General features: G+C 42.2%; 1 protein-coding gene and 1 long non-coding RNA gene across 4 annotated transcripts in view; one reads left to right on the top strand and one right to left on the bottom strand.

Moving 5' to 3' along the window:
* Window positions 1-25156, bottom strand: part of zufsp (zinc finger containing ubiquitin peptidase 1) — an 80183-nt gene that overhangs the window by 18004 nt on the left and 37023 nt on the right. For all 3 annotated transcript variants that reach the window (XM_063033440.1, XM_063033450.1, XM_063033432.1), the window contains exons 6-9: window positions 12703-12891; window positions 11333-11498; window positions 9795-9958; window positions 3536-3750 (exon numbers count right to left, since the gene is read on the bottom strand). In XM_063033440.1, the coding sequence (XP_062889510.1) occupies window positions 3536-3750; window positions 9795-9958; window positions 11333-11498; window positions 12703-12891 (734 nt within the window). The remainder of the gene's footprint in view (window positions 1-3535; window positions 3751-9794; window positions 9959-11332; window positions 11499-12702; window positions 12892-25156) is intronic.
* LOC134337987 (uncharacterized) lies at window positions 391-24700 on the top strand. The gene is made up of 3 exons (XR_010016117.1): window positions 391-3526; window positions 4468-4601; window positions 24535-24700. It is a non-coding gene; the product is annotated as an uncharacterized LOC134337987 (long non-coding RNA).

The following is a 25156-nucleotide window of genomic DNA, read 5'->3' as shown; positions in this document are numbered from 1 at the left end:
AGGTCCTCTGGGCCCAATGACACCACACCGCCCAATAAACCTTCTAACCTTTATACAACATAATCTGCAGATGCTGGGGTCAAAGCAACACTCACAACACCCTGGAGGAACTCAGCAGGTCGGGCAGCATCCGTGGAAAAGATCGGTCGACGTTTCGGGCCGGAACCCTTTGTCAGGACTGTGGAGGGAAGGGGCAGAGGCGCTATAAAGAAGGTGGGGGGACCAGCCTTTTCCTTTCCACCCTCCCCCTACCTTCTTTATAGAGCCTCTGCCCCTTCCCTCCACAGTCCTGACGAAGGGTTCCGGCCCGAAACGTCGACCGATCTTTTCCACGGATGCTGCCCGACCTGCTGAGTTCCTCCAGCGTGTTGTGAGTGTTGCTTCTAACCTTTAAGTCTCTGAAACGTGAGAGGAACCTGAGGAAACCCACAGTCCACGGGGAGAATGTACCGATTCTTTCCAGATGGTGGGGGAACTGAACCCGTGGCAGTGGCACTGTTAGGGTGTTATTCCAGCCACTGCCCTAACATGTCGCCCACAAAGAGACGTAGTAAATGTTAAATCAATGCAGACAAAATACTGCAGGAACTCGGCAGGTCAGGCAGCACCACTGAAATCAACAACTAGTTGAATTTTTCGTGATGAGACCCTTCATCAGGACTGGAAAGGATGGGGGAAGATGCCAGAATAAAAAGGTGGTGGGAGGTGGAGTATAACGAGAAGGTGATAGGTGAAGCCAGGCGGGCGAAGGCAAGGTAAAGGGCTGAAGTGGAAGGATCTGATAGGAGAGGAGAGTAGACCATAGGAGAAAGGGAAGGAGGAGGAAGAAAACCGGAGGAGGTGATATGCAGGTAGGAAGAAGAAAGAGGCTAGAGTGGGAAATAGAAGAAGAGGGGAGGGAGGGAAATTTTTTTTTCTCAGAAGGAGAAATCGAAATCCATGCCATCAGGTTGGAGGCAACCCAGACAGAATATGAGGTGTTTCTCCTCCACCCTGAGGGTGGCCTCATCGTGGCACAAGAGGAGACAATGGACCACGAGGACGGCACAGGAACCGGAATTAAAATGTTGGGCCGCCGGGAAGTCCCGCTTGTGCTCGACAAGGCAGTCACCCAATTAATGACGGTTCTCACCATTGTAGTGGAAGCCACATCGGGAGCACCCGGTACAACAGACGAACCCAGCAGATTCACAGGTGAACGGGGAAAGTGTAGAACTTCGGCCATGCCGGGATGTGCCGGGAGGGAAATTAATAGGGGGGTACAAATGGACAAGAGAATCACAGAGGGAGCGATCACCGCGGGAAGCAGGGAGTGGTGGGGGAAGGATCCCTTTGGGAATGGTGGACATTACTGAGAATGGTGTGTTGGTTGTGGAGGTTCGAGGGTAGGAACTAAGGGCAAGAGGAACTCTAACACTGTTAAGGCAGCAGGACGATGGGGCGAATGGAGGGCAGCACCAATGGTGGAGGAACAGAAACCCCGTTCTTTAAAAACGTTAAATATTTAATCAATTTATAAACTGCTTTGCTCATATGAAGATACTGCAGAGCAGTTCTTGATCGGAAGCATGCAGATGATTGGAACCTGGAACTCATTGCCTGAGGGGGTGGTGGACTCCGCTAATCGCACAAGATTACAATGGGGTAGAATACCATGGACTAGCTGATGTAAAGGGGCTTTAGATAGGTATGTGAGAGGTTGCATGGACATGGTGAGACAAAGCAGTTATTTCTATGCTAAGAGACTCTGTGGAAAGGCATTCTAGTGGATCCATGTCTTCAGACCAAACACTCTTTGGACCAACAAAAAATGCAGAGGTATTTCTAGATTATTCTAAGTACACTTGACAACAAAGATTTTGCTTCCTGAATATTTTTGGGTGTATCTTATGGATTTTGGGCTGCTGATCATGAAAATTGCCAGCAATACACATAAAGGTTGCTGGTGAACGCAGCAGGCTAGGCAGCATCTCTAGGAAGAGGTACAGTCAACGTTTCCGGCCGAGACCCTTCGTCAGGACTAACTGAAAGAAGAATTGCCATTAAGTTTCTCAATCAGGCACAATTTTTTTTTTTAATCCACTATTTTGTTACTTCAATTCATAATTCAAATCAATTAAAATATTGCCCACAATGCAACATGAAAAGTTTTCCATCTTGTCCAGGCATAACTGGGCATGCTTAGACAGGGTGGGTGCAGCATGACAGGACAGGTTTTAGAAAGGCTCTAACTTTCTGCGAAGGGTTTTGATATTTGAGATAGATGTTTCCCAGAATAACTGATGCCAGGATTAAAGGAAGGCATTTTGTTGATCCACAAATCTAACAGGTTATCAATGATAGGTAATGCGAAGAACTTCCAATGGGACTGGAGAAAACCACATGGAAGGCATTCAAGGATATTGTTGAAAATTTTCTTGGCAACTACAGAGCACCAAACTTATGTGCAGCTGGTTGACAATATGCTTCAAGCATACAAAACCATGAAATGCAACATGTCACTAAAGATTCATCTTCTACATTCCCATTTAGACTTCCTCCCTGCAAATCTTGGCACTATCCGTGACAAGCATGGTGAAAGGTTTCACCAGGGCATTGTGCTCATGGAGAAACGGTATCAGAAAACTGGAATCCATCAATGCTGGCTGATTATTGTTGGACACGTGAGAAGCCTCAGACACTGAGTACAAATAAAAATCATCAATAAAACATTTTTAGCTTAGCTGAACAATTGCGAAGCTTCAGGACCATTATGCAATTTATACGCATTATATTCAATAAAAGTTAATTTCATGCTTCTCCAAATTCCAAAGTGATACAAGTAATCTGAAATTGTATCTGTGTTCAGCTTCAAGTAGTCTATCATTAACAAAAAAAAATTATGAGGAAGCAATAGCAACTGTTCCGAAAAAAACTGTGGTCCAGTGATACTTGTGTGGAGATTGAAACCGCATTTCAAAATTACACCAGCAAACATTAATTTTAAACTCATTAAGTGGAAGTGCAGAAAATGAATCAAATGAGCCCTAACAATTATACTGGTATGAAGGAGGAGAGCACTGACGATATTTACTTTGGCACTGTGCACAAAGTACTGAGAGCGGGTGGCAGGCACAATAGCAAATATGATTGGCTGATTAGAAATTTGCACTAACAAGCAGGTGTACAGGAGCCTAATAAAGTGGCCACTGAGTGTATTTCTCAATACATCAGACTTATTCCAATTTTAATTTCCTGCTCTGTAAGACGTTGATTGAACTTTGCAGTTTTCTGATACTGTACCCAATTGGCCGCTCAGCCAGCTTACTGACGTCACTGTTGCCGGACTACCCAGCATGCACGTCTGACAGCAGTCAACAAGGAAAAGGTGGTGATCGTGCCACAGGGATCACGTGAGCAGCTTTCTTTGAAGGATGCAAAATACAGACTAAGATCTCAACTCTAGCCTGCTGAAATAAATTAGAAATGTTTCAAACTGAAGCAGATGCGGTGCAAAGCATACATCTTTCAAAAAGGCTGTTAAAAGGTAACTCACGTTTTTCTCTTCCACTGACAGAGTACCACTTATTGTCACAATTTGATACTGTTTGTGCTTCAGACTCCCGATGAATCTACGAATCATTTTAAGACTCGTTCCGGTCAGATTGGTGCGCAGAAGTTTTTGGATTTCTCGGTTACCGGGGTCAAAAATCAACAGGCAAAGTGTTCCATTGTTCCTTTCTTCAATGCCCACGATAGTCCGACTGTGACCTAACATTTAAAAGATTAATATGTTTCAAAGTTGGGTCTGGTATTCGCAACAGGTTAAACTATAATGAGTTTAAAATTCACCCCTTTGAAGACATTAAGAACAAATTAAATTGTTTTAATGAGTGTAAAAGATTTGCTCAGTTGGCTATTGAATTCAATGCTCTTTGGGAAATTACAATTTTTAACTTTGTATTACAATGGGGAACATCTTCTTGATCACTTATTAGCATGTCTTTACTTATAAAGGGACCTAGAAATTACTCATAGTTTATTAAAGGGTCATAGGCCTTGATAGAGTGGATGTGGAGAAGATGTTTCCAATGGTGGGAGAGTCTAAGATCAGACAACATAGCCTCAGAATAGAGGGGTAACCTTTTAGATACCGGAGAATGGCGAATCTGTCGAATTCATTGCCACAGGCAGCTGCGGAGGCCAAGACTTGGTTAGGGCATGAAAGGATACAGTGGTGGGGGGAGGCAGGAGATTGGGGCTGAGAGGGAAAATGGATCAGCCATGATGAAATGGCGGTGTAGACTCGATGAGCCAAATGGCTTTATTCTGCTCCTACAGCTTACTGTTTTAAGAGGACGTATGCTGTGTTGACCTTCATAATTCTGGGGATTGAGTCCAAGAGCCGCAAGGTCATGTTGCAACTCTATAAAATTCTGGTTAGACCACACTTGAGTATGGTGTTCAGTTCTCGTCGTCTCATTACAGGAAGGATGTGGAAGCTTTAGAGAGGCTGCAAAGGAGATTTACCAAGATGCTGGACCTTGGACTAGAGAGCATGTCTTATGAAGAAAGGCTGAGCCAGCCTGGGCTCTTCTCTTTGGAGCGAAGGAGGATGAGAGGTGAGTTGATAGAGGTGTACAAGCTGAGAAGAAGCAGAGATAGAGTGGACAGCCAGAGACTTTTCCCAGGGCTAATATGAGGGGGCATAACTTGAAGTTGTTTGGAGGAAAGTATAGGGGTGTGTCAGAGATAATGGATATGTGGAACAGCCTGCCAGGAGGCAGATACATTAGTGGCCTTTAAGGGTCTCTTAGATGGGGACATGGATGATAGAAAATTGAGGGCGATGTGGGAGGGAAAGGTTAGATTGATGTTAGAGGAGGTTAAAGGAGCTGCCCTACATCTTGAGTTATCATGGTGCCCTGTACACTGTTAAACAGGCACTTGAATCTCCAAAGCATGTTTTTGCTTTATCGTTTTACACAAATTTATTTTCTTTGGCCCACACTCATTCCTTCCTGTGGTGAGCAATTCAGAGCATATACGAGTTTGCAGATTTCAGATTATTTTGTAGAAACAGCACTTTGTTGTCACAGGCACCAGTTCAAGAATGCCTGAAGAGCTGCTATGTCTGACCATCCCACGACTAAACTAAATTGAAAAGAATGAAACACAATTTGTAAAGGAATCTCAAGCCTAATGAGGGTCATATTCAGATATCAGCTAAGACATTCATGTCATGTGCCAAAGATATGAACTGAAATGCTACAAGTAAAAACACTTAGTAGAATTTCACTATGGGACATAAACACTTTTATGACACAAACTATGATTTCTTGCCATCTCCAAAATCCACCTTTATAACAATCTTCACACACTGCAAAGACCCATATAAGAACCATTTAAAAGATTAGGCCATCTCTTCCCAACTTTCAAACGAGTACATTACAATTGAGCAAGTGTGACTCAATATAGGGGTTCGCAGCCTGGGATCTACCAACCCCTTGGTTAATGGTAGGGGTCCACAGCATAAAAAAAATGTTGGGAACCCCTGACTATAGAACATTACAGCCTTTCAACCCACAATGTTGTGCCTGCCATCTAACCTACACTAAGATTAATCTAACTCTTCACTCCTACCATAAGGGCATAAGATAAAGGAGCAGAATTAGGCCATTCAGCCCATTGAGTCTGTTCCATCATGGCTTATCTTGAACTTCACTCAACCCCATACACCTGCCTTCTTGCCATATCCTTTGATGCCCTGACCAATCAGGAAACTATTAACTTCTCAAATAAACGCACGGACTTAGCCTCCACCGCAGTCTGTGGCAGAGCATTCCACAGATTCACTACTCTCTGGCTAAAAAAATTCCTCCTTACCTCTATTCTAAAGGGTCACCTCTCAAATTTTAGGCTGTGCCCTCTAGTTCTGGATAACCCCACCATAGGAAACATCCTCTCCACATCCACCCTATCTAATTTTTCCAACATTTGGTAGGTTTCAACGATACCCTCCCCCACTGCCCCGCATTCTTCTAAGTTCCACTGGGTACATGCCCAAAGCTGCCAAGTGCTCCTCATATGTTAAAGCCTTCGTTCCCGGAATCTTCCTGGTGACCCTCCTCTGAACTCTCTCCAATGACAACACATCCTTTCTGATATATGGGGCCAAAACCTGTTGACAATACTCCAAGTTCAGCTTGACTGATATCTTATAAAGCGCCAGCAATATCTCCTTGCTTTTATATTCTATTCCCCTCGAAATAATTTATATTCCATTCCCCTGCCGCCTTTACCACAGACTCAACCTGAAAATTAACCTTCGGGGAGTCTTGCACAAGGATTCCTAAGTCCCTCTGCACCTCTGATGTTTGAACCTTCTCCACATTTAGACGATAGTCCGCCCCATTGTTCCTTTTACCAAGATTCATTATCATACATTTTCCCAAAACTGTACTCCATCTGCTACCTTTTTGCCCATTCTTCCAATTTGTCTAAGTCTGGCTGCAATCGCATTGCTTCCTCAGCACTACCTACTCCTCCACCCATCTTCGTATCATCCACAAACTTTGCCACAAAATCAATTCCATTATCCAAAACATTGACAAACACTGTGAAAAGTATCGGTCCCAACACTGACCCCTGGGGAACACCCTCCATTTTTTCCATTATCCATATGCCTATTGGAAAGTTTCTCAAATGTTCCTAACATATCTGCCTGTACCACCAGCTCTGATAGTGCACTCCACGTACCCACTACACTCTGTGTAAAATATTTAACACTGATATTCCCCACCCCATTTACTTAGCTCCCATTCAACACCAACCACAAAGACCTCAAGATATTTCATAAAATCCTCTGGCTTCTATATTCTTGTCTTCACCTTCCGTTACTCTTGTGTAAACGGAGTGACAGCACCACCTTCCAGCGACCCAGCATTACTACTGTATGCAATAGAAAGAAGTGCTTCCTTGCTTCCTTCTTCCATTAAATATATATCATTGAATCATAAAACCACCAAACTGTTACAGCATGAAAGGGAGGGGGGCATTCAGCCCACTGATATCTTACTTCAAGTAAAATCCATATTGTCCCAGTCCACTGCCCTGTTCAAGTAACCTTCCATCTATTTAACCAGTTCTCTTTTGTACATTATGATTACGCCAGCTTCCATGACTCTGTCAGCAGTGCAGTCAATGTCCCCTCTAATGCTTTTATTTACAGCTGCACAGACCAACCATTGGACTGAGCAGGAAATTTTTACACAGCCTGGAAACTGGGTGGCATATTAAATTTTTTAAATAATACGAATACTAAGAAAACTATATAATATTACAGAATGAAAATTGAAAAATCATGTACTTTTGATTTTATGTATTAATTGAAGGGTACAGTGAAATGCAGTACAACAAAGAGAATCTTTCACTTTTCGTAAACTTTTAAACTTGTTCAGTGGGTTGGTGGTTCATTAACAATGAGCTACCAACTTCCATTCTGTATTGATTGTTACAATTTGTTGTACCTTGAAACACTGACAATGTAAATATGTTGAAACTCTCAAATCTTGTAGTCTGTTTATGATTTAGAAAATTTATGGTTTATATTAATTAATACATAATTAATTACATGGTATTTCATAATTACATTAGCATATTTTCAAAATTATATTAGGATAACCACATTTACATGAGCATAATTTTAAAATTATACTAAAATAATTTCACAACCATATTAATATGTAAAAGGAAATATAAAAGGAAATCCCAGCTGTGTGGCAACAAAGGCTGTGTGTGGGAGCGTTTCAGTTACTACGCAGCCGCACACCCATACCGCTTAGAGGGAACAGTGAGTGCAGTCCAGACTTTAATCAGCCAATTCTATTGTCTCCTTAGGTCAAAGTTCATTGTTACACCCATTCACCAGTACCAGAGCATTCCACCAACGGGAATATATTTCCTCCATCTGCTGCAGATGGCACCCACTCCCTCTCCCTCACTTTCCACTTGCATTCTTTCCATAGTCAGTAACAAGATGGTCAAAGTCCCTCGTTTTCACTATTCTATGGCATTTGCACATCTCCATTGTGCACATACAATGAACTTACTGCTTTGTATCCTTTCCACTAGATGGCAGTCCACAGAATACTGCCTGTGGTGATAAGGACCTCCTGTACTTTAAGTATAATCAATTCAATTCTATTCTTGACTACTCTACTATTCTACTCTTGCTAATGCCCTCCACAACATCCTGACCAGTTCTTCACCCATACAAATTTGTTTTCCTTACCAAATTTGCATAATTAACATGTACCCCAATAATTGAAAACCAATCTTGTCCGATTTTATGTGCTATGTCATATTGATTATGGTCCAATGAACATTATTGTTCTTGGCAAAGTTTTCTACAGGAGTTGCAGCCTTCTGGTGACCCCAGCCATTATCAATACTCTTCTGAGATCGTCTGCCTGGCGTCAATGGTTGCATAACCAGACCTGTGATGTGCACCAGCTGCTCACGCAACCATCCACCACCTGCTCCCATGGCTTCACGTGACCCCGATCGGGGAGCTAAGTCAGTGATACACCTTGCCAAGAGTGACCTGCGGGCCAGCGAAGGGAAGGAGTGCTTTATGCCTCCTTTGGTAGAGATCTATCTCCATGCCGTCACCCAGCTTCGAAAATACACAATGATGGACGTACTCTGTAAACTTAACTTTCTTATGCTCTTTGAGTCCAGTGTATTCTAAAACAAACTCTTACTACATCTTCCTCTTGTGCTACCTCTGCCAATTCCACACGCACAATCTTTCTTCATTTCAATGCTAAGTTCTGCCCTACCATTAGTTTAAACTTCAATTCCTAAATTTTGCACAAGTTTGTTAAGAAGGGGTGTGGGCTTTCATTTCTTTGAGGATTGAGTTCAGGAGCTCTGTAAAACCATGGTTAGACCACAGAGAGCACTGTGTTCATTTCTGGTTCCCTCCGGCACCACGGTAGTGTAGAGGGGCGGTATTGTAGTGTGGTGGTTAGCACAATGCTTTACAGTCTCAGCAACTCGGGTTCAATTCCTGCCACTGTCCGCAAGTCGTTTGTATGTTTTCCCCGGGTGCTCTGGTTTCCTCCCACAGTCCAAAGACAAACTAGTTGGTAGGTTAATTGGTCAGTGTAAGCTGTCCCGTGATTAGGCCGGAGTTGAATCGGGGATTGCTGTGTGCTGAGACTCGAAAGGCCGGAAGGACCTATTCCGTGCTGTGTCTCAATAAGTACATTTTAAAAAGATTATAGGAAGAATGTGGAAGCTTTAGAGAGGGTGCAGAGGGGATTTACCAGGATGCTAATCAAGTCTTATGAGGAAAAGTGAAGCAAGCACGCTAAGGCTTTTCCCTTTGCAACGAAGAAGGATGAGAAGTGTCTTGAAAGAGGTGTGCAAGATGATAAGAGGCATAGATCGAGGGTGGAAATGCCTAACACAAGGGGGTATAATTTTAAGGTGACTGGATGAAAGTATAGGGTAGATGTCAGAAGTTTTATTTTACATAGAGAGTGGTAAATGCTTGGAATGTGCTGCCAAGAGTGGTGGTAGAGACAGATATATTAGGGACATTTAAGAGACTCTTAGGTAGGCATGTGGTAACCAAAAATGGAGATCTGTTAGAGCGAGGGGTTAGATTTATCTTGGAGCCGGCACAACATCGTAGACCAAAGGGCCCGTCCTGCTCCATGTTCAATGAGACAAACTCTCAGCTGTGAGAATCACAAACTAAATTAGGAAATTCAAGTCATCACAATATGATTTTTTAAAATATTTACCTTGATGCTGAAGATAGATTGGTGGTTTGTTTGTCCATATGACCTTGGGTTGCAATCGTAACGCTCCATCCCTGCCTGAAGAATAGTACTGCCTTATCCTCTCAAATAAACGAGGATGAGTGCCTGATGAGCCAGTGGGCTGGTGAAAGTCAATAATTTGACACCTATAGAAATGAAAGGGCTTATCAAACACCATTAGGAATAGTTATTTATTAGGGAGGTACAATTATAAAGCAGCATACATCATCCTTTATGCTCTCTATTGTTATGGATTTTTCTCTTCTTAATTTCCCTTATAACAGTGGCAGGGAAATTATTGGAGAGGATGCTGGGGAACCAGAACAATTCATATTAGGAATATCGGACATGGTTTTATGTGGGGTAGTGGCCTCACAAATCTCGATGGGCCATATAGCCTAATTCTGTTCCTATACGTTATGGTCTCGAACGCGGGCAGAGAAACAGCAGATGAAGTTTAATTTGGACAAATGCAAGATGATGCATTTTGGGAGGCCAAATGCAAAAGTACAGAGCAAATAACAAGGCCTACAGGAGAGCTGATGTACAGACGGGTCTTGAGCTGCAACTTCCGGAAAGAAGGCATTCAGCGTGCTTTCCTTCCTTACCCAGAACATTGAGTTTTAAAGTTGGGAATTGGTGCTGCAGCTGTATACTGTTTAGATTAGGCCATTTTGAACTTCTGTCCACAGTTATGGTTACTGCACTATTGGAAGGACATAGTCTTTGGAAGATATGTCGATCTTTTAGAAGTGCTTAAGTCTTTCTGGCAAAGATACTCTTATTAATCACAAACATAGGGGAAGTCTGTAAATGCTGGAAGTCCAAAGCAACACACACAAAATACTGGAGGAACTCAGCAGGTCAGGCAGCATCTATGGAAAACAGTAAACAGTTGACGTTTCGGGCCGAGACCCTTCATCAGGACTGAGAAGGGAGGGGGAAGATGCCTGAATAAAAAGGTGGGAGGGAGGGGAAAGAAGCTAGCTGGAAGGTGATCGGTGAAGCCAGGTGGGTAGGAAAGGTCAAGGGCTGGTGAGGAAGGAATCTGATAGGAAAGGAGAGTGGACCATAGCAGAAAGGGAAGGAGGAGGGGATCCAGGGGGAAGTAATAGTGCCAAGATGATGTCACTCTCAGGGTGGAGGAGTAACACCTTATATCCTGTCTGGGTACCGTCCAACCTGGCCATGAATTTCTCTGGTGAACAAATCCACCCACCCACCCCCCTCTACTCCGCACTCCGACCTTTCACTTCTCCTCACGTGCAAGTGGAATCCTTTGCCACAAACGGCTGTGGAGGACGTAACTGTGTGTATTTAAGCCAGGGATGAATAGATTCTTGATTAGTCAGGGCGTCAAAGGCAATGGGGAGAAGGCAGGAGAGTGGGGCTGAGAGGGATGATGAATCAGCCATAATGGCATGGCCCATCGGCCTAATTCCATTCCTATGTCTTATGGCTGGAGAGCCAATGATGTCATCGCTACTTCAAGTTACTTTTTTGTTAATCAACACACTTACTTTATTCCTAGGAAGGTTAACAAGGTGTAGATCTCTGTTGCCCCAATCCAAGCTCGAGTGCCCTGCAGTTTGCTTCCAAATGACGCGGCACCTTGAGGATCAAAGCCACCCTTCCAAGCTTCTTCTATCATGGCCTGGATTTTCGGAATGATGGGAATCGCATGGCCTAAAGGAAAAAGAGTGACCAAAACGTGTTTGCAGTTATCCATCCAAGTGGAAACCAAAGGAAACTGGTGCAAAATATACAGATTATATCTCCTCATTCCACAGTCTTGCAAATAATAGCCAAAACCTGGATGCAAGACCAGACACAATAGGCGCAGGATTAGGCCATTTGGCCGATTGAAACTGTGCCGACATCCTATCATAGCTGAGTAATTATCCTCCTCAACCCTCATTCTCCTGCCTTCTCTCCATAAACTTTCGGACTCCCTTACATATCAAGAACCACCAACCTCTGCTTTAAATATACCCATTCACTTGGCCTGCACAGCAGTCTGTGGCAATGATTTCCACAGTTAACCACCCTCTGGCCAAAGAACTTTCTCACCTCACGTCCCTTTATTCTGAGGCTGTGCCCTTTGATCCTAGACCCCCCACTATAGGAAACATCTTCTCCACGTCCACTCTATTGAGGCCTTCCAATATTTGATGGGTTCCAATGAGATTCACCCTCATTCTTCCAAACTCCAGCCAGTACAGGTCCAGAGCCATGAAACACAACTGATATTTTAACCCTTTCATTCTCAGGATCAAGAGTGTACAGCAAAAGTTCTATTCAAAGATTTTGCATGCTAGATTGTATCCTTTATAGATAAACTTAGACGTCAGTCTCCAAATTTAGGTCCCATTGCAGACTAGAGCTCATAAAAATCTTTGATATTGCTGGAGGTACAGTCCCTTGTAAGTCCATTACTGTTTTCTTGGTAGCTTGTCATATAGTATTTCCTATGAATACCAGCATCAAAATATTTTTTGGTGATTCTGATGAAGGGTCTCAGCCCAGATCATTGTCTGCCGGTTCATTTCCACAGATGCTACCCGACCTGCTGAGTTCCTCCAGCATTTTGTGTGTGTTGCTTTGGATTTCCAGCATCTGCAGAATGTCTTGTGCTTAAAATATTTATCAGGCAGCCAATCCTCTTGGGTGGGGGGGAAGGGAATTTGTGCAAACCACATCAATCACGAAACTTTAAAGTGATCTTCCATAGTGAAAATATGCAACTTAGTCAGGCACTACCAATGACCAGCAAGCACAAATGGGAGGCTGCTTCACCAAATTAAATGTTTCTTGCTACCTAGCAAGCATGTTGAGCATGTTCTCTCAGCATGCTAAAAGCATTGCTGCTTTAATATATTAAAATCTGTACCATGTAAATGGCTCTTGTAGTGTTCCAGCTTGATAAGTGAGGAGAGAACCATCTGAAAGTTTCGATATCCACATCCCCATCCTTTGTCTCCTGTCGACGAATGGTAATGATCTGTTTCGGCACTCAGATACACATGCTTTATATCTGTGCCACTTTGCTGATAAAACTCATTTAGCACCCTCATTAGACCTGCAAAACAAAGATGCATTTCAGTAATTACAGAGGCTCTCAAAACCTATTGCAAACAAGACCATAAGATAAACACAAAATAATCTTCTTTCTTTTTCAATCTTTTTATTAATTTCAAAACATAGCAATAATACAAATAGTAGGAGATATATTGTTACACTTAAAAAAGTAAATGCAAAACCAAGTAGTGTAAATTAACAAAGCTCCCAAACATGTAGAACTAACCACGGATAATACAAAGCAAAAAAAAAACTGGAAAAAAAACATGAAAAAGAAAAAAAAACAAAACAAAAAAAAGCAAACCCCATCCCCAAAAAAAAACAGAATCAATCAACTCAACTAAAAGACTTGGGCAGTACTAACAACTTAAAAGTGGGAAAGAAGAAAACCTTAGTGTCGACGACTCCATTCCTCTCCACCAACAGTACAGAGAGATAAAACAAGTTTGGAAATCATCAAATTACATCAAATGAAAATGCTGAATGAATGGCCTCCAAGTTTTTTTCAAACTTAATGAAAGGGTCATAAACCGCACTTCTAATTTTCTCCAAATTCAAACACACCATCGTTTGTGAAAACCAATGAAATACAGTAGGAGGGTTAATCTCTTTCCAATTCAACAGAATGGATCTTCTAGCCATTAAAGTAAGAAATGCAATCATCCTACGTGATGAAGAGGTTAACTTATTTAAATCTATCATTGGTAATCCAAAGATAGCAGTAATTGGATGAGGTTGTAAGTCTATATTCAAGACCGTTGAAATAATATCAAAAATATCTTTCCAATATTTTTCCAACAAAGGACATGACCAAAACATGTGAGTTAGAGGCTATCTCGGAATGGCATCTGTCACATATTGGATTAATATAAGAGTAATAACGAGATAGTTTATCTTTGGACATATGAGGCCTGTGCACTACTTTAAACTGTATCAACCTATGCTTAGCACATACAGAGGATGAATTCACCAACTGAACAATTTTTTCCCATTTTTCAGTCGGTATATTAATCTCAAGTTCTCTTTCCCAGTCAGCTTTAATTTTATTAGAAGCATCAGGACATAAATTCATAATTATATTATATATAATTGCTACTACACTTTTCTGAGAAAGATTTAAATCTAAAATTTTTTCCAAAGTGTCCATTGGATATGGGTGTGGAAAATTAGGAGAGACAGTAATTAAAAAGTTTCTAATCTGTAGATATCTAAAAAAGTGAGATCTGGGTAAGTTATATTTATTAGAGAGTTGATCAAAAGACATAAAACAATTATCCAAAAATAAATCGCGAGAAGATATTATACCTTTGGTTTTCCAATCAAAGTAAGCTTGATCCATCGTGGAAGGTTGAAAAAGGAAATTTGATATAATGGGATTTGCTAGAATAAATTGATTAAACCCAAAAAATCTTCGAAATTGAAACCATATACGTAAAGTATGCTTAACTATTGGGTTATTCATTTGTTTATACGATTTAAAAGAAGTAAAAGGAAGCGAAGTTCCTAAAACCGAACCCAAGGAAAACTCTTGTAATGAATTAGATTCAAGATTTACCCAATGTGGGTTTAAAGATACATCCAAATCTCGTAACCAAAATTTTAAATATTGAATATTAATTGCCCAATAATAGAATCTAAAATTCGGGAGGGCAAGTCCCCCTCCTTTTTAAATTTCTGTAGATACCTTTTACCTAATCTAGGATTTTAGTTCTGCCAAATATATGAGGAAATTCTTGAATCTACATTATAGAAAAAAGATTTTGGGCTAAAAATTGGAACCGATTGAAATATATACAAAAATTTGGGCAAAATGATCATCTTAATAGCATTAATCCGACCAATCAAAATAATCTTCTACATCTTCTACAAGCTCACTGACTCTCATAACTACCTCGACTATACCTCTTCCCACCCCGCCACATGCAAAAATTCCATTCCCTATTCCCAGTTCCTCCGTCTCCGCCGCATCTGCTCCCAGGATGAGGCTTTCCGTTCCAGGGCATCTCAAATGTCCTCTTTCTTTAAGGATCGTGGTTTCCCTTCTACCGTCATCAATGATGCCCTCACTCGCATCTCCTCCATTTTCCGCACTTCGGCCCTCACCCCATCCTCCCGCCACCACATCAGGGACAGAGTTCCCCTTGTCCTCACCTACCACCCCACCAGCCTCTGGATCCAGCACATTATCCTCCGCAACTTCCGCCACCTTCAACAGGACCCCACCACTAAGCACATCTTTCCCTCTCCACCCCTCTCCACTTTCCGCAGGGATCGGTCCCTCCACGACTCCCTGGTCCACACATCCCTCCCCACGGATCTCCCACCCAGCACTTATCCCTGTAAGTGTAAGTGCTAGACCTGTCCCTACACCTCCTCTCTTGCCACCATTCAGGGCCCCAAACAGTCCTTCCAGGTGAGGCAACACTTCATGTGAGCCTGTTGGGATCACCTATTGCATCCAGTGCTCCCGGTGTGGCCTCCTCTATATTGGTGAAACCCGACGCAGATTGGGGGACCGCTTCATTGAGCACCTCCGCTCCGTCCGCCACAACAGACAAGATCTCCTGGTAGCCACCCACTTCAACTCTGCTTCCCATTCCCATTCAGATATGTCCATACATGCAACATACATCAAAGTTGCTGGTGAACGCAGCAGGCCAGGCAGCATCTATAGGAAGAGGCGCAGTCGACGTTTCAGGCCGAGACCCTTCGTCAGGCCTGCTGCGTTCACCAGCAACTTTGATGTATGTTGCTTGAATTTCCAGCATCTGCAGAATTCCTGTTGTTTATGTCCATACATGGCCTCCTCTACCGCCATGATGAGGCTAAACTCAGGTTGGAGGAGCAACACCTCATATACCGTCCAGGTAGTCTCCAGCCCCTTGGTATGAACATAGAATTCTCCAACTTCTGGTAATTCCCTCCCCCTCCCTTCCTCTATCCCTATTTCACTCTGCCCCCTCCCCCAGTTGCCTATCACCTCCCTCATGGTTCCGCCTCCTTCTACTACCCATTGTTTTCCTGCCCATCACCTCCCAGCTTCCCTTCCCCCACCCCTTTGTCTTTCAAATTACTGATTTTTCAACTGGGCCTACCAGCCTTCTCCTTCCCACCCTCCCCCGCCTTCTTTATAGGGCCTCTGCACCTTCGCTCTTCAGTCCTGACGAAGGGTTCTGGCCAGAAACGTCGACTCATTGTTTCCACGGATGCTGCCCGACCTGCTGAGTTCCTCCAGCGTGTTGTAAGACCATAAGATATAGGGCCATTTGGCCCATCGAGTCTGCTCCACCATTTCATCATGGCTGATCCATTTCCCTGTCAGTCCCAATCTCCTGCCTTCTCCCCATATTTCTTTATGCCCTGACTAACCAAGAACCTATCAGCCTCTGCCTTAAATATACTCAGTGACTTGGCCTCCACAGCTGCCTGTGGCAATGAATTCCAGATTCACCACTCTCTGGCTAAAGAAATTCCTCCTCACCTACATTCTAAAAGGACACCCCTCTATTCTGAGGCTGTGCCTCTGACCTTAAACTTCCCCACCATAGGAAACATCCCTTCTGCATCTACTCTACCAAGGCAATTCAACGTTCGATAGGTTTCAAAAAGATCCTTTATCATTCTCCTGAATTCCAGTGAAGACAGGCCCACAGTCATCAATTGTCCTCATATGATAAGCCTTTCAATCCTGGAATCATTTTCATTAAACTCCTTTGAATCCTCGCCAATATAGGCACATCCTTTCTTAGATAAAGGGCCCAAAACTGCTCACAATATTCCAAATGAGGCCTTACAGTGCCTCACAAAGCCGCAACATTACATCCTTGCTTTTATATTCTAGTTCTCTCAAAATGAATGCTAACATTGCATTTGCCTTCCTCACCACCAATTCAATCTGCAAACTAACCTTTTGGGAATCCTGCACGAGGACTCCCAAGTCCCTTTGCACCTCACATTTTTGAATTTTCTCTCCACTTAGAAAAGGATGAATTCTGGTCAGCTACATTAGACCATAAGACCATAAGACAAAGGAGCAGAAGTCAGCCATTCGGCCCATTTTATCATGAGCTGATCCCTTCTTCCATTTAGTCCCGCTCCCCCACCTTCTCACCATAACCTTTGATGCCCTGGCTACTCAGATACCTATCAATCTCTGCCTTAAATACACCCAATGACTTGGCCTCCACTGCTGCCCGTGGCAACAAATTCCATAGATTCACCACCCTCTGACTAAAAAAATTTCTTTGCATTTCTGTTCTGAATGGGCGCCCTTCAATTCTTAAGTCATGCCCTCTCGTACTAGACTCCCCCATCATGGGAAACAACTTTGCCACATCCACTCTGTCCATGCCTTTCAACATTCGAGATGTTTCTATGAGGTCTCCCCTCATTCTTCTAAACTCCAAGGAGTACAGTCCAAGAGCGGACAAACGTTCCTCATATGTTAACCCTCTCATTCCCGGAATCATTCTAGTGAATCTTCTCTGTACCCTCTCCAATGTCAGCACATCCTTTCTCAAATAAGGAGACCAAAACTGCCCACAGTACTCCAAGTGAGGTCTCACCAGCGCCTTATAGAGCCTCAACATCACATCCCTGCTCCTATACTCTATTCCTCTAGAAATGAATGCCAACAATGCATTCGCCTTCTTCACTACTGATTCAACCTGGGGGTTAACCTTAAGGGTATCCTATACGAGGACTCCCAAGTCCCTTTGCATCTCAGAACTTTGAATTATTTCCCCATTTAAATAATAGTCTGCCCGTTTATCTCTTCTGCCAAAATGCATAACCGTACACTTTCCAACATTGTATTTCATTTGCCACTTCTTTGCCCATTCTTCCAATCTATCCAAGTCTCCCTGCAGACTCTTCGTTTCCTCAGCACTACCAGCCCCTCCACCTATCTTCGTATCATCAGCAAAATTAGCCACAAAGCTATCTATTCCATAATCCAAATCATTAATGTACAATGTAAAAAGAAGCGGCCCCAACACCGACCCCTGTGGAACACCACTGGTAACCGGCAGCCAACCAGAATAGGATCCCTTTATTCCCACTCTCTATTTCCTGCCAATCAGCCAATGCTCTATCCATGTATGTAACTTTCCTGTTATTCCACGGGCTCTTATCTTGTTAAGTAGCCTCATGTGTGGCACCTTGTCAAAGGCCTTCTGAAAATCCAAACATACAACATCCATTGCATCTCCCTTGTCCAGCCTACTGGTAATTTCCTCAAAAAATTGTAATAGGTTTGTCAGGCAGGATTTTCCATTAAGGAATCCATGCTGAGTTCTGCCTATCTTGTCATATGCCTCCAGGTACTCTGTAACCTCATCCTTGACAATCGACTCCAACAACTTCCCAACCACCGATGTCAAGCTAACAGGTCTATAATTTCCTTTTTGCTTCCTTGCCCCCTTCTTAAATAGCGGAGTGACATTTGCAATCTTCCAGTCCTCCAGAACCATGCCAGAACCCATCGATTTTTGAAAGATCATCGCTAATGCCTCTGCAATCTCCACAGCTACTTCCTTCAGAACACGAAGGTGCATTCCATTTTGTCCGGGAGATTTATCTACCTTTAGACTATTCAGCTTCCCGAGTACTTTCTCTGTCGTAATTGTGACTGCGCACACTTCTCTTCCCTGACACCCTTGAGTGTCCGGTATACTGCTGATGTCTTCCTCAGTGAAGACTGATGCAAAATACTCGTTCAGTTCCTCCGCCATCTCCTTATCTCCCATTACAAATTCTCCAGCATCATTTTCTATCGGTCGTATATCTACTCTCACCTGTCTTTTACTCTTTATATACTTGCAAAAGCTTTTAGTATCCTCTTTGATATTATTTGCTAGTTTCCTTTCATAGTTAATCTTTTCCCTCTTAATGACCTTCTTAGTTTCCTTTTGTAAGGTTTTAAAAACTTCCCAATCCTCTGTCTTCCCTCTAACTTTTGCTTCCTTGTATGCCCTCTCCTATGCTTTAACTTTGGCTTTGACTTCTCTTGTCAACCACGGTTGCATCCTTTTTCCATTCGAAAATTCCTTCTTTTTTGGAATATACCTGTCTTGCACATTCCTCATTTCTCAAATAAACTCCAGCCACTGCTGCTCTGCCGTCTTTCCCGCCAGTGTCTCTTTCCAGTCAACGTTGGCCAGTTCCTCTCTCATGCCACTGTAATTTCCTTTACTCCACTGAAATACTGACACATCAGATTTCGGCTTCTCTTTTTCAAATGTCACAGTGAACTCAATCATGTTATGATCACTGCCTTCTAAGGGTTCCTTCACCTCAATCTCTCTAATCACCTCCGGTTCATTACACAATACCCAATCCAGTACGGCCGATCCCCTAGTGGGCTCAACAACAAGCTGTTCTAAAAAGCCATCTCGCAGACATTCTACAAATTCTCTCTCTTGAGATCCAGTGCCGACCTGATTTTCCCAATCCATTCGCAGGTTAAAATCCCCCACGATTATCATAACACTGCCCTTCTGACAAACCTTTTCTATTTCCTGTTGTAATTTGTAGTCCACATCACTGCAGCTGTTTGGAGGCCTATAAATAACTGCCATCAGGGTCCTTTTACCCCTGCGATTTCTTAGCTCAACCCTTAAAGATTCTGCACCTTCTGATCCTATATCACCTCTTTCTAATGATTTAATATCATTTCTTACCAATAAAGCAACACCTCCCCCTCTGCCTACCTTCCTATCCTTCCGATACACCGTGTATCCTTGGACGTTCAGCTCCCAGGGACATGCATCCTTTAGCCACGTCTCAGTGATGGCCACAATATCATACCTGCTAATTTGTAGCTATACGACAAGATCATCCACCTTATTCCTTATGCTGCGTGCATTTAAGTACAACACCTTAAGACCAGTATTTGATACTTTTTGCTTTGATTTCACTGCAACTTTATTGCACTGCAACTCATCCCAATGGCTACAATTTTGTCCTATCACCTGCCTGTCTTTCCTGACATCTTTACTGCTCACTATCTTAGGTTTATTTCTGTTTTCCCCTTCCTCCGCTCTGTCATTCCGGTTCCCATCCCCCTGCCAAGTTATTTTAAACCCTCCCTAATAGCTCTATTAAACTTTCCCGCCAGGATATTGGTCCCCTTCGGGTTCAGGTATAACCTGTCCTTTTTGAACAGGTCATACTTCCCCCAGAATTATGTACAGGGAAGTTATCAGTAAACTTCAAAGATCAAAATTCAAGGTAAATTTATTATCAAGATAGATATATGTCACCATAGACAACCCTGAGATTCATCTTTCTTGAAAAAGTGAAATTGAGTTTGATAGAGTGCAGAGAAACAAAGATATTGCCAGGACTTGAGGACTTGAGTTACAGGGAAAGGTTGAACAGGGAAGGCTTTTCACTCATGGCTGTGAGGCAAAGTACACTCCAATGTCATATTTGCTGAAGTTTACAGGACCCTTCAGTTCCACACCACTAGGTTCAGGAACACCCTTCAAATTACCCTTCAAACATCAGTCTCTTTAAACAGTGTCGATAACTTTACTAACCTTAACAATGAAGCGATTTCGTAACTTATGGACTCATTTTCAAGGACGCTACAACTCAAAAGTTCAAAGTAAATTTGTTATCGAAGTACATATATGTTACCATATACTACACTGAGATTCATTTTTTTGCAGGCATACTCAATAAATCCAATAACAATAATAGAATCAATGAAAGACTGCACAAACAGGGCGGACAATCACTGTGTCAAAGACAACAAACTATGCAAGTACAAAAAAAAAGAGAAACAGAAATAATAATAGTAACATAATAATCATCCGGATGTAATAACACAGGGTAAACAAGCAAGAACAACTTATTTAATATAATAATATAATAGGCATCCGTCAGTCTCGTGAAACCATGGATTTGTGCCTTGGAAGGTTTCCAGGGCGCAGGCCTGGACGAGGTTGTATGGAAGACCAGCAGTTGCCCATGCTGCAAGTCTCCCCTCTCCACGACACCAATGTTGTGCAAGGGAAGAGCACTAGGGCCGATACAGCTTGGCACCGGTGTTGTCGCAGTGCAATATGTGGTTAAGTGCCTTGCTCAAGGACAACTTATTTACTAGATTTAGCCGTTCCAAACATACATAACATACAGAAATCAATGTGAAAAACAGCAGAAATATGCTGAATTAAAGGAGGAAATTGAAAGACTATGGAACATGAACAGGGTATACATTGTCCAATAGTAATATCTACAACAGGTATCAACCCAAAGTCACTAAATAATTAGGGCTGATTTAATTTAATTAGCATTAAATAATTTCTAATAATTTAATTTAATTTCAAATAATTTCTAATTTAATTAGCATTAAATAATTAGGGCTGCATGGCAATACCTATGTAAATCTCCAGAAAGCCACAATATTAAACACCATTAGAGTAATCTGGAAGTTCCTAGTAATTAACAAATGAGCGTGCTTGGCTATGCCCGTACCAGCTTGAGCTGAGGGAAAAAAAAATATTATAAATAAATAAATAATAAATATCGAGAACAAGAGATGAAGAGTCCTTGAAAGTGAGTCCATATGTGGTTAACTCATGCTCTCAGTATTATTTATTTCATTATTATTATTATTGGAGAGAGTCAGAGGAGGTTTGCGAGGGTGATTCTGGGAATGAAGGGGTGAAGTGCATTTAGCAGCTTTGGGCCTGTACTCACTGGAATTTGGAAGAATGCATTGGGATGTCATTCAAACCTGCTGAATGTTGAAAGGACTAGATAAGGTGGATGTGGAGAGGATGTTTCCTATGGTAGGCGTATCCAGAACTAGAGGACACAGCCTCAAAATTGAGGGGCAACCTTTTAGAACAGAGGTAAGGTGGAATTTTCTTAGCCAGAGAGTATGAATCTGTGGAATGCTCTGCCACAGACTGTGGTGGAGGTCAAGTCTGTGGCTGTACTTAATGCGGAAGTTGATAGTTTCCTGATCGGTCAGGGCATCAAAGGATATGGCGAGAAGGCAGGTGTATGGGGTAGAGTAGGATCTGGGGTCAGCCATGGTGGACGGAGGAGCAGACTCAACGGCTGAATGGCCTAATTCCATTCCTCTATCTTACGGTCTTATTACTTGTATTTGCACAGATTGTTTTCTTTTGCACATTAGTTGTCTGTCAGCCTTTGTTTTTGTTGTAGTTTTTCATTGATTATATTGTATTTCTCTGTTCTACTGTGAATGCACACAGAAAAAAAATTCATGGTTGTATATGGTGACATATACGTACGTTGATAATAAATTAACTTTGAACAGGTTAGGGGTTTATCCTGTGGAGTACAGGAGCATGAGGGGAGATCTTATAGAGGTATACAAAACGATCAGGGGTATAGATAGGGTGAATGCATGAAGGCTTTTTCTCCTCAGGTTGGATGAAACAAGAAATAAAAGTCAAAGATTTAGGGTGAAAGGTGAAATTATTAAGGGGAATTTGAGGGGAAACATTCTTGCTTAGAACATGGTATAAGTGTGGAAAGAGATGTCAGCATAAGTTTTAGATGCAGGTTCAATTGTAACATTTAAGAGAATTTTGGATAGTTACACGGATGAGAGGGGTTTGGAGTTTATGATCCAGGTACAGGTCGATGGGACTGGGCAGAAGATCAGGTTGCATGGACTAGATGGGCTGAATGGCCTGTTTCTATGCTGTAGTATTCTATAACTGTATTTTAATACGGATTAAATGTCAAAATCAATTATGAACTCAGCGATAAATAAGCTCAGCAAGTCATTTTTCAAAGTAATTTTGCGACTACTGTTGAGGGGAGTTTGAAGCAAATTGAAAATAATAATACAATAGATACAATTAATGCAGTTAGGGCTATGGAAATTCTCATACAATTTCTATTCAACTTTAATTGAGCTTCTATGCTGGCATTCTTGCATCTCAAGAGGTTGCTGGAGGGTATAATTCTTCGCCTAGAAACTTCAGCACACAATTTTGCCTGATGCTCCACTGCTGTGCTGAAAATGTACCACACTGTGAGGAGATCAACATTCTCTGTAAGGTGTGCGTGCACACATATCTTTTGCTATCAGCGCACAGAGGAATTTAAACTGTGCCCTAAAGGTTGTCACCCTCTACCTCGTTGGCATGTTAAATATATTTCACAATCGTACACAATCACATTTCCTTTTCCAGTTTCTGATGCAGATGGGTGTTGACAATGTGGAATTTGCGATGACCTGTCCTAAAGGATTTCGTAGTGAATGAACGTTGATGTAATAGAAAAGGGAAAGGAAGGAGGGTCACTGGGGGCGTGGTCTTAGAGCCGAGGTGGTGGTAACTCAAAAAGTGTTTGGGAGCAACTGCTTTAGTTCCATGTGTGAAATTTATTTATTCTTATTGTGATATGGTGTGGTATATGCTCTTCAGGCCCTTCGAGCCATAACACCCAACAATCCATGATTTAATCCTAGTTAATCACGGGACAATTTACAGTGACCAATTAACCCACCTACTAGGACATCTTTGAACAGTGTGAAGAAACCAGAGCACCTGGAGGAAACCTCCATTTAACAGCAGTATTCTAAAAATTGATGTCTCCTACAATGTCCCCTCTTATTTTTAATGACCAAGCTGTACAAAAATCTTGTGCTGTGCAATTTTTTGCCCAGTGACAACAACATGTGCGCACTGAATAATTTCTTCAATAAGAACGGTATAAATAAGCCAGTTCTGAAATCTGAAGACATGAAAGCTGCTGGTCCTGTCTCCATGAAACCTTGGCTAATTGGGGCAGCTGCTTAATTGGGCCAAAATGTACTTGTCCCAATATGTCCCAATTAACTGGAATCCACTATGTTCACAAATATTCAGTAACAAGATAAAGGATAACAAGTTCAAAGAACTGGGATTACTAAATTTTACGTTAGAGGCAGATATATTGGGGACATTTAAGAAATTCGTAGATAGGCTCAGGGATGATAGAAAACTGAAGGGAAGGGTTAAATTGATCTTGACACAACATCGTGGGCTAAATGACCTGTACTATGTCATGGTGGTCTATGTTCTAAAAATAAGAAACATTGATTTCACTTAAGTAATAAGATATTGGCCACTTTTTGAGTTACAACCACCTTAAATAATAAAATATTGGCCACTAAATTTTCTGCCACTGGCTGATTTCTACCATTCATCTTCATGGGACTACTGTGCTTGGAGCATGTTTAACTGGAGCCATTTCGTTTGGAAGACGTTCCTACACTGGAACTCCATAAGAACGTAAGCGGAGCGGTGCAAAACAAACCATCAGCTCAAGCAGCAGAGCAGAATATGCTGTCGTGGTCTGGGCCCAGTGTGGTGGAAAATATCGTGTTGAAAATTTTGATAGACAAAGGGTTAATATTGGCTTTGAGCGTAGAAATCAATCTGCAACTTAGTTTGTTATAAATACGACCTTGGCTTTCAGCAGAGACAATTCTTAGATTAAATACTTGCAGTTGCTTATCTTGTAAGAATTAGACTCAAGGATATGAGACAAGCAGTTTGTTAATACAAAGTTGCACACAGGACTGATTTTTAAAATTTTGGCTGTTATTCTGGGTATAATTTATCACAAGAGAGCTGCATGTGAACCCAGCTTATCTTTTCCATTTCACCAGGTTAATCGAATGGCCTTCGCTTTTGCAATGGATTTGTACAGGCATAAAAGGAGCTGTGCTCTCTGTATCGTTTGGAGTTTGAACTCACTGTTGGAGGTTCCACTCCCCATGACACTATGAATAAAAGCTCTCTTTACTTCGAAGTCCATGTCTAATTTACTTGCGATCAACATTAATCGCATTTCTTTAGCAAACCAATTTCCCTAACAATTTGGTGACGAGGTTGGGATCCCTATAGATACAGGATCCAAATGAACCCTGACGATAGTAAGTTTCTCTGACAATGTGAGGTATGCTTGGGGAATGTCTGAGAGAACCTGGGGGAGACAAGACCAGTAGGGCAAGACTGGTGCAGATGAGGGGCCCGGCCGGCCGGTGACTATCCCTGAGCTCCTGGGGAGGGACAAGATAGAAGATGGAAGACGGGGTCAGAGACCCACAGGGAGTCCACTGAATAGTCAAATTAAAGGATGAAGTACTTTGAAGACTGAGATAAATTCTGGCCGGAAAAGGGTAAGGAAGTTGTATCGTGATCGAAAACTAACTAAATGTGATTACAGGTTGACCTAAAACTAACAGGTAAGAAATGGGTAGTGATGAAAGCAAATGCACCAAAGCCACC

Source organism: Mobula hypostoma, chromosome 2, assembly GCF_963921235.1.
Source record: "Mobula hypostoma chromosome 2, sMobHyp1.1, whole genome shotgun sequence".
NCBI lineage: Eukaryota > Metazoa > Chordata > Chondrichthyes > Myliobatiformes > Myliobatidae > Mobula > Mobula hypostoma.
The sequence above is the reverse complement of the archived record's forward strand: the minus strand, read 5'-3'. Positions and strand labels throughout refer to the sequence as shown.